Below are 10,062 nucleotides of genomic sequence, written 5' to 3' on the forward strand. Positions count from 1 at the left end.
TCCTGAAGGTAGAAGAGTTTGTTGAATCTGACGTGACATGTTCGTACGAACCCTTTGTACGAACAAAAGTAAGAGAAATTTAGGAGAAGAATACGAACATGTTCTTGCATGAGGCCCAATGTTTTTAAATGTGACCTCCATCAGACTCCAGTGTGAACTCTACATGGCACTGATGCCACTCACAATGCACAGAAAATGACGTGATGTCACATTTAGCTCGCTGTTTACAGAAGTCAATAGAGATGCTACATGTTAGCAGGTCGACTCTGAAGTTATTGTGCAATCAGTTGATTAAARCATTATTTGACATGTTTGTTTAGTCCACTGTTTACATTTGCACAGGCCTCTGATCGGCTGATTCGGTGCAGCGTTTGGTTTTTGGAACAAAACTAAGCTATCGATCCAGTAACTTTATTATCCACACGATCCGAGGCAGGCGTTTCTATCATGTATTTCTGTGGATTCTCAGTCATCCGGGACACAGAAAATTAAAAGAAAAAAAAGACAAAAACAACTGGATTCTGTTCTGCAGCTGAAGACGTGAGGAGTTACAAGTTTTAAACAGCATGAGGTTMGTATCAATTCAGTGATCCCTCGCTATAATGCGGTTCACAGATATTTTTGTGCAGTTTTTTTTTTCCACAGCCCATTGTGTTCTTCGTCCTGATTGGCTAAACAGTCTCTGTGCTCAACAGGCTATCGACATGTCAGAGCCTGTAAGATGATTTTAAAAAAAAACAATAATTAACACCAAATAACCATCTTCCAACCTGTTCTGCTGCTAGAAATAAGTTCTGGGGTCTCATGTATCAACGGTGCGTGCGCACAAAAACCTTGCGTACGTCATTTTCCACGCAAAACTCCGGATGTATCAAAACTCAACTGAACGTGGAAATGTGCGCAGCCCCACGCCAACTCCAGGGCTGAGGTACGCACGTTTCTGTGGTTCTGGTTCCATTGGCAACACTTACAGGTGATTCTGAGAAACTGTTCACGATGTGAAAATGATTATTGTTCACAGCAGACACACATGATTAACAATTATGACATCCACATGATTAACAATTATGACATCCACATGGACYCAGTTAAATAAAGGACGCGCAAAGTTGTGCCAAAAATACATTTAACAGCAACGGATTCAGCCTTACTGGAGGATATAATAAATAGTGAAACACGCAGAGCTTTTAAATTTAAATAGATAGAAATTTCTGATGACGAGTGGCTCATCAGCCGTTTTGAGGAAAAATCATTTTTAGTTTGGCACRGCWGCGRTCTGGGAGRGRSACGCAGCGAGMAGCTGTGCACCAWGCSTGCACGTGCAGCAGCAGCGATTGAACTGGGGTTCCACAGYASCTTTCCAGAGGGAGCTGGCAGACCCATCAGGACTCAGTCCAGTCCACCCAAAGCTGAATCCTGACCACTGGAATCATCTCATCCATATGATTCTAAAGGCTGAGTTTTGGTAATGATTTAGAGCGCACACCCTCGCCGGCAGTGGAGYTGTTTCATACTTGGTGTTTACGTTGTTGTAGATTTCTCCAAAATAACACGTGGAAGTACACTTTACAACTTGTGAAAATGCTGTAAGTAGGAGAGAAAAAGCTGGACAGACAAACAGACTGCGCACAAAGGCTGCAACGTGTGTGGACTCTCCAACATCACATCACGTCATGTGAACTCTCTTCTGAGACGCAGAGACTCGTTTCTTAATATCAGCTATGAAATAAACAAATATCTTTGTTCTACCAAACATTTAAGTTCCTCTGTGTTTACAGTAATTATGGTAATAAACTCGTGCACAAAGTTAATATTTTCAGACTCAGAATGGATGGATGAGCCGGTTGCGCAACACAGCTGCATACACACACACAAATCGACACACAATCGCTCGTTCTTTGCGTGATAAACATATTTTATTCCCATTTTTACTTAGGATTTTTTTTCACACTCACTTTATATTTAATTCATTATTTTTATGACATTAGAAATCATTTCTGATCGTGCAGGGATCAAACAAACGTGTCCTTCACACATGCAGGAAGTYATCTGCATCTGTTMAACATATGTTAATGAAGGCGTGTCAYGGGAGGTGTCTMACCTGCGCTCAGTTCCACGTTAATTGTGATGTACAAAAGCAATGTGCGTGGATTCAGGCGTACGCACAGTTTGATACATCTGGATTTTTTTGGGCATACGCCGTTTTCTGGATTTGACCGTACGTCAGGTTTCAGTAAGAAATCCACGCAAATCTTTGTACATGAGGCCCCTGGACTTTTTCCGCTCTCATTTCCTCCTGCTTTGCAGCAGGCGCTGCCGGTGGGAAAAAAAAAGTCTTTCAGCTCGCAGCTCCTCGAGTGGCGAAACTAAACCGAACAAACCGCCTCTAAATTATCTGGTGAACTAATTATCTGATGTGCGCAACATTCGCTTGCTCTTTAGTAAATAAAGCAAAGCCATTTTCTTTATTTTATCTTTATTTCACCCGTCATTAAAGACAGACCGGTGCTCCTCCCTCTTCAGACGTGCATGTGATCCACTGCTGCGTTCAACACTGAATGTGCTTCGGTGCGTCCAAGGCGTTGGGCGCATTTTTGCTGCTCAAAACGCGTTCGGTGGGAACCCGGTGTACCGGCTTAACTACTTCACYGATTTCGCCTATCATGGGTTGTTTRTGGAACGCAACCCTCGCGTAAAARGAGGGGTCACTGRATTCTAAATACTTGGYTTGAGAGTTCAAACTGTAGTTGCTTTGAAAAACATCAGATATGCATCTGATTCTGTACCACACAGTGAAAAGGCCTGGGTGGGATTTGTCACGTTCAGACTGTCATGAAAAATGGTTTGCATGGGGCAAAAAACTTTTGATTTTTTTTGCCGTTACCCCCCCACAAAAAATAAATAAAATAAAATAAAAAAATTGGACTTGGGTCTCACTTGCCTGCAGTGTGAACATAGCCTATGATTTGACACCTATGGAACTGTGAAAAAGTGTCTGACAAATAAAAGTGCTCATGATAATCACATTCTGGTCAACATTAAACGTGCATTACTCACRTCACTGTTGGCTTGTGCGCTCCTTTGCTTTTGCTCCTCTAAACTTTTCCGACCTCCTTCAGCTTGCTCACCAGGTCTTCCACCGTCTCCACCTTTATCCCTGCTTGTCTCTGCGGGGGCTCGTCAACGCTCAGCACCTCCAACCGGGACGTGAGGTCCACCCCCAAATCTGCAGGCTTCACGTTTGTAATCTTCTTCTTTTTAGCTTTCTGAAATTTTAAATAAATAAACAAATAAATAAATAAAACACAAATTAAAAAATATATAGTGATAAAAAAAAAAGTGACGCTAATTCATTTCAATCTTGTATTTATTTAAATGCTCACAAAATGACTGACAAGATCCTTAAATGCATTTTGCACTGGTGACKACTGTTACCTGGTACCTACCATAATGTTAGGCAGGGTAGCATATCTYGGGGTGTTGAGTCTGAGGTCTGCAGTCAGCACTGCTGGTGTGTTGATCCTAATAGTCTCTAGRCCACCATCAATCTCTCGGACCACCTTAACCTTCCCTTCTTCCAACGAAACCTCTGATGCAAAGGTACCCTGCAAAATGAAGACAAAGCACAAATTCTCTGGATTAATACTGTTAACGCGGTTTATTAGGYAAATGGAAAAACCTGGTTTTCACTCTGACACATGAAACTTTTCTGCRCCACCTGCTGGCTCATTGGTGGAACTACAATAAATCAATATTTATCCTAGAACTAATCTACTAACTCTTGAAGCCAAAAATAAAATGTATATATAAATAAGTCTGTGTTTTATTATAGGGATGTCTGAATTATTTTAAATAAACATGGTAKATGCAACCAACCGATAAAGTGAAAGACATTGTTCTGTTTTACATTTTAAGTGAATTTTATGCTGTAGATCAGAGTTGTGTTGAAAGTAGAAGCATTTAGATTGTAACTAACCTGAGGCCAGTCCAGTAAGGCCGCTGTCATCTGGCCAGTCTGGTTACAGTCATCATCGATGGCCTGAGACAGAAACAAAAGGAAGAAAACAAGTGTTTAAACTTTTGTGAATGTTCGACTTTAAAAACAACAACGAACTGATTTAAGATTCTGTTACTGACCTGTTTGCCGAGGATGACGAGTTGAGCCTCTTCGCTTTTGGCCAAAGCAGCCAGGATTTTGGAGACTTGCAGGGGTCCGAGGGATTCGTAGTCTTTCCCACTGACTTCCACATGAATGCCACGGTCAGCTCCCATGGCAAGGGCAGTACGAATGGTTTCCTGGTAAAATACAGAGTTACAACTATATTTTATTACGYTTTTTCCAAAAAAACTCAAAATTCATTCCCAAAATTTAAATCTGAAAATGTAGCAGGTTGTAAATGTCCATTGTTTCATTTATTTGGGATATTAATGGCCTGCAGTGTGGTTTTGCATATAAAGCRTTTCTTAATATTGCTTTTTTTACTTCAGTTGCTGCTTGTTTATGCAGAAAAAACCCCACCGTATAGAGTACCCATTTTTTCTGTTTACATGTCAGTTGTGGGAGGTTTTCAACATTTATGACATCAAATGTATAACAAAGAAAACTTACAGGACAATATGTTTTTATAAAGCTCAGGTTCGGCAAACAATATGCACTTTTTAAATAGCTGGGGGTAAAAAAATATCATAGCGTTTCAGCATTTAATTTTATTTTGTGCACAGTTTTAATCTCTTTGCAGTTATTACTCGCACTCACCTGTGACTGCTGTGGCCCACAGCTGACAGCCACAACTTCTTTAATGAGCTTTTTCTCCTTCAGTTTGACCGCCTCCTCCACAGCGATCTCACAGAAGGGGTTCATCGAGTGTTTTACGCCATCTGTGACCACACCAGTGTGATCTGGCTTTACACGGATCTGTAAGGAGCCAAAAGCAACAGATCAGAGTGACAGAAGGAGTACCACATTTGCAGTAAATAAAGTGGTCGAGCTAAAACCCCAGCCAAATCTGAGTTTTTTTTTAATCAGCTGGAATCTAGTATTCACATTTATAACTCTGGTAATAATTTAAAATATCACTGAGATCAAGACTCAGAAAATTACAGGGGTTTTCGGAGAAGATTTCACCAGTTCAGTCAGTSATAAAACTAACTAATGCATCACACTGACTACAGATCCTGCTAAGAGCAGCTGAGACTGGAGGGTTCTTGCAGCTGCAGGAATACACACTGATTAGATGCATGCCCACATAAGCAGTAAAATAAATCATTTTGTATATAATATACAGTACTTATAGCACGTTAACACCGTTAGGACAAAAAAGGTTCAATCAAATGCATGTTTCCATTTTTCCTGTCGATTACCCAAAATAAAATAAAAACGCACTCTTCAGCTAGAGCAGAGCAACTTATGTCTCATCTCGTAAACTTACAATACAATAGCGGCGGATGCCAGCTGTTCATGTAACATACCTGATGTTACACAACTTAGAAACATGACAGGAAGCAGCTCGGGGGAGAAGCAGGAGAAAACGCGCAATTCCGTGTCAAATTATGCTGCATTTTGCAAAGACAGCTAAAGAGTCGACCCTAGCTGCAGACCACCAGCTTTGAGCTTACCTGTCAAATGCTAGCAAGCCAACACAGTGCTGGCTGGGTTCAGCACAAAAAACAAACTAATAAAAACGTAAATATACCTAGTTAAACCACAGAAAATTCTTACCTTGACTGCATAGTCAATGACACGTTTAACTCCAACAAGAACACGGCCAGACATTGTAGCTAAAACGATTAATTGTCACAGACTGCTAATGCTACGCTGTACTATCACCGCAATGAACCTTCACCCAAAGGAAGGAGCCCAGAATTATTTTAGAGTGACACAGGGGAGGAGCCGACTAATCCAGCCAATGGAAAGCAAGTTTGCTGAGCATTCTTACCCTCGATTGGTGGAAACTCGCTGGACATCGTTGTTAAACTGATCAAAAAAGTGCTACGCTGAAATGACTGAATGACAAATAAAAGTTATCACTATTATTATTTTATGGGGAAGAAATCTCACATTGATCATGACGCAAAACGTCCGAGTGAGTTCTTTACTTTTAAAAAAGGCTAAAAAAAGTTTTTTTCCAGATTAGTTAATGTGGCGCTCCTTTTATTTGTCACGTAGAAAACCCAAATGAACAACGGTTCCGCTTTTAGTGGGGCAAAGTTCAAGGCTAACAGTAAAATGCAATAGCTCCAATTATAATAGTTTTAATTAATAGATTTCTAGTCTGGTATTTAAAAGTTTTTGTTTGACCCTTTGCTTTATCATAATTTCATGCAAATTAAATGTGCTTGAAAATGGGGTAAAATGAACACATGAAAGCTAGTTGAAGTGTCAGGTCAGGCTTAAAATATATATAAATTTACAACAGATGGGCGGTATCTGAAAGTAATTAATCAATAGCAATCCTCTGATATAGAACCTGAAATGCATCCTACTGTATWAACTTTCAGGAATGATCTGGATGGTGCAAAAATAATATCTTTAAATGGTCACCTTTGTTATTTTCTTATGAATTTAACTAAATAAATTAGCACTTTATGCGAAAGGTTAAGAGGATACCGATCCAGTTTAAAATTATTTATTTTTGTTATGTTCCCATTTGTTTATGTCTTGCATTTTTGTGCTTGAATGAAAAAAAAACACCCATTTAAAAAACTTAGACATTCAGAGGTTATTGAGAAAATTAAAATATTGCTTCTCTGGGAAGCTAAATCATGAGTGACTATTAGATAATGAATAATTATCTCTGGATGTGTTTATAAATATCTTGTTTGCATGTACCCTTTATGACACTTCCTTTTTATTTATTTATTTGTAAATACCAAAACCATAACTGTGAATTCATCCAACATATGCGCTATATTTTTGTGCCGCACAGTCGCAGCGTTGCGTTCGTTCATGCGATAAAAAGTCGTCGCTCTGAACGCGCGCGGACTACAGGAGCAGATCCGCGCGCGGAGTCACTTCTCAGCAGCAGCGGCCTCCATTTTAACTCCGACACCGACTCGTACCTCACGTGTCCTGGGCCGTCTCTCTCACATGACCCGAGTGTTTGTTCCCGTGATCAGCACTCCCARCTCTGTCTGTGTGACACGGAATATCACTTTTTATTTTCACCCTGATGGATATGCTCGAACAGAGTCTGGACACCGCAAGGTAACAGAGACTCGGTCAAAATGGCTAACTGAAACAAGCGAGCTACAACAGGCTACACGCATAGCTAGTTTTCGACGCTAAAGCGAGGCCTGACCCCGAAAAAAAATTGCTGTCAGAACGACTTTAATAAGTAGAATGAAGTGGAGTTAGCAAGATTAATGAAAGACTTTTTTGAGCAACATACGTGACAGGTTTCATGCAAAAAACATATCCTTCTGTGGAAAAAAAGTGATCGTAATTAGGTAATAACACTTTAGCAGCTAAGTTAGCACAGGCTAGCTTTTTTAAAACAAAAATAATGTAAGCAACTGAGGAATAGTTTTATTTTGCGGTCAAATCACTTTGTTGGTTGCCGGAGTTCGTGCATGAGTTTGGCGGAATGAAGTGTCATAAAATGCATTTATTTCCTCCGGGATAAACGATGTATTTTTGTATTTTATTTGCAGTCAAGCAAAGCAAGAAGAAGAGGTTGTCCAGTCATCCGAAGGTAAGATTTAAGCATCTATTTTGATCAAGTCTTTAATCTTTCGTGATTTCTTTATATTTTGCTTCCAAAAACTAAGACTTTCTTGCAATTTCAGTGGTCTTGAGCAATATTATGTCAAWTTTTTTTCTGTTCTGACCATTTTTAGTCTTAACCATTTCAGGATAAAGTTGTTTCACCCATAACTTTGACCTGTGGATCTTTTAGGCCTATTTTTTATTTTTGATGTCAAACAATAAGTTGGTGTTGTCTTTACAAGTAACAGACAACTTAGCAAAAAAAAAAAAAGCCTTTTTAAATTAAATCTTTACACAYTTTAATAATAGCAGATTAGCAGCCCATCACAACAACACAATTTATTCTCATGTATTTAGCTGAATCAATAAAATACTCCCTGAAACATAATTTGACACATAAATAGTCCTTTGGCTCTAGCAAGATCACTCTTTAAGAGTAGGTTATCAGCTGAAAAACTTGACATCAGTTGAACAGTGATGCATTTCTTTATCGTGCCAAGTCCTTGTTGAATTCTTTCCCATTTTTTTAAATTTATTTTTAAAGATTACGACTTTCAGAAACTGTTCATCTGCTGCAGATTGCACATTTTTAAGCTTGACACTTATTTTATCCACTTGTTTACTTAATACTATATGCTGTACTGACAACACTTTGCTTCTATCTGTTGTTTTCTTTGTTTTTTTTTTTCTCTAAGACGGAACAGGAGAAGAGCAGACGGCTGTAACTATAGCCAGTGTTCAGCAGGCTGCAGCATTTGGTGACCATAACATACAATATCAGTTCCGCACAGAGGGCGGGCAGGTACGTAACTGTTGGATTAATGAGTTACACAGCCTAAGGCTTCTGCTTTGTAAATGCAGGTTTTAAAAGACTTGGACATTAAGGATAAGCGTGAAATTGATTTGGAAAGAAGAATAAATACACTGCAGAATAATTTTAGACATCTTACATTTACTAAAAACATGCATAAATCACAGTAAATTGGTTAAAATATTAAGAAATGGGGAAATACTCTCGTATATGTCTGCCACAATAGATCAGATTGCAAGCAAGTCTTGCTCTATTACAGACTTCCACACGTTATCACAAATCAAGGGGGAATTACTCCAAAATTATTGGAGGAACGTAGGCATCAGTGGATGGCCAGGTTACATCAGAATTTTGAAAGAAAAACTGAGCATAATCTGAGTTTGTCCTGTTCATTTAGTGTCATGCCTGCACTATTTCTTTTAGTGTTAGAGTCCTACAGTCAAATCTGTTGTGGATGGATCAAAGAGAAACAGTTCACACACTTTAATGACAAGTGTCTGGTTAAAGACAAGCATAAGTACAAAATCAAAAAGAAAAAAATAAGTAGATCCTCTGGACGGGTTCTTCTTTAGTGAAACGTTTCGTCTCTCCTCCAAGAGACTTCTTCAGTCTGAGGAGTTTCAGGTGTTTTAAGCGCCGCCTCCGTATGGTGGACAAGCAGGTTAGTCACATGCAAAAGAGGGCCATCACCTAACAATAGGCTTGATTAGCTCTATTGTTCATAGAGGGTCATGTGCCCCATCACCTGACTATGTTGGGGGYGCCCTGATTCACACCTTTTGCTCACGGGACTGAGTCATACTTGCAATAACTGCATTGCTTAAGCATCCTAACTGGGCTTTTCTGAAAGCAGACAAGATTCCCAAACAGGATTCCAGCCAACAACCAGGTGAAAATGAAGACCCTAAACCCAGACCCAAACCAGTCGTCATTCCATATGTGGCGGGAGTTTCAGAGAAACTGAGACGTTTTTTCTCTAAACATGACGTCCCAGTGACTTTCAAACCACAAAACACATTACGACAAAGATTAGTTCATCCCAAAGATCCAGTTCCCCAGCAAAAACTGAGTAATGTAGTATATGCTGTTAAGTGTCAGGAGGACATCAGTTATACATCGGGGAAACAAAACAGCCACTGTTCAAAAGAATGAGCCAGCACAGAAGAGCTGCATCGTCYGGTCAYGACTCTGCAGTTTACACTCATCTACAGGTCACTCTTTCAGGGATGAGGATGTTCTCATCCTTGATAGAGAGGAACATTGGTTTGAGAGAGGAGTAAAGGAAGCCATCTTTGTGAAGAAACACTGTCCACCATTAAACAGAGGTGGAGGCCTTCGTGTCCAGTTGTTCTCCTCCTATTATTGCAAGTATGACTCAGCCCCCGGTGAGCAAAAGGTGTGAATCAGGGCCCCAACGATACCCAACACAAAGATGGAAAGAGGGACAAAAACTAGGCGACGTTGAACCCCGCTTGCACTCACTATATACACATAACAAAACACCAAATAACCACAGACGAAGCATTCAAACCAATAAGTCAGGTGA

General features: G+C 39.8%; 2 protein-coding genes across 3 annotated transcripts in view; one reads left to right on the top strand and one right to left on the bottom strand.

Annotated features, from left to right (window-relative positions):
* etfb (electron transfer flavoprotein subunit beta) overlaps positions 1-5,849 on the bottom strand; it is a 6,807-nt gene extending 958 nt beyond the window's left edge. Inside the window, exons 1-6 of the mRNA XM_014025621.1 lie at positions 5,720-5,849; positions 4,757-4,915; positions 4,138-4,296; positions 3,977-4,039; positions 3,447-3,605; positions 3,058-3,266 (exon numbers count right to left, since the gene is read on the bottom strand). Of these exons, the coding sequence (XP_013881075.1) occupies positions 3,096-3,266; positions 3,447-3,605; positions 3,977-4,039; positions 4,138-4,296; positions 4,757-4,915; positions 5,720-5,773 (765 nt within the window). The 5' untranslated portion in view covers positions 5,774-5,849 and the 3' untranslated portion in view covers positions 3,058-3,095. The remainder of the gene's footprint in view (positions 1-3,057; positions 3,267-3,446; positions 3,606-3,976; positions 4,040-4,137; positions 4,297-4,756; positions 4,916-5,719) is intronic.
* Positions 5,850-6,991: 1,142 nt separating this feature from the next.
* Positions 6,992-10,062, top strand: part of usf2l (upstream transcription factor 2, c-fos interacting-like) — a 21,533-nt gene continuing 18,462 nt past the window's right edge. The window contains exons 1-3 of one of the 2 annotated variants that reach the window (XM_014025618.1): positions 6,992-7,204; positions 7,651-7,691; positions 8,401-8,507. In XM_014025618.1, coding sequence (XP_013881072.1) covers positions 7,170-7,204; positions 7,651-7,691; positions 8,401-8,507 — 183 coding nt within the window. In that variant the 5' untranslated portion in view covers positions 6,992-7,169. The remainder of the gene's footprint in view (positions 7,205-7,650; positions 7,692-8,400; positions 8,508-10,062) is intronic. The other variant, XM_014025619.1, reaches the window with a different exon arrangement.

The sequence above is a fragment of the Austrofundulus limnaeus genome, unplaced genomic scaffold (assembly GCF_001266775.1).
Source record: "Austrofundulus limnaeus strain Quisiro unplaced genomic scaffold, Austrofundulus_limnaeus-1.0 Scaffold488, whole genome shotgun sequence".
NCBI lineage: Eukaryota > Metazoa > Chordata > Actinopteri > Cyprinodontiformes > Rivulidae > Austrofundulus > Austrofundulus limnaeus.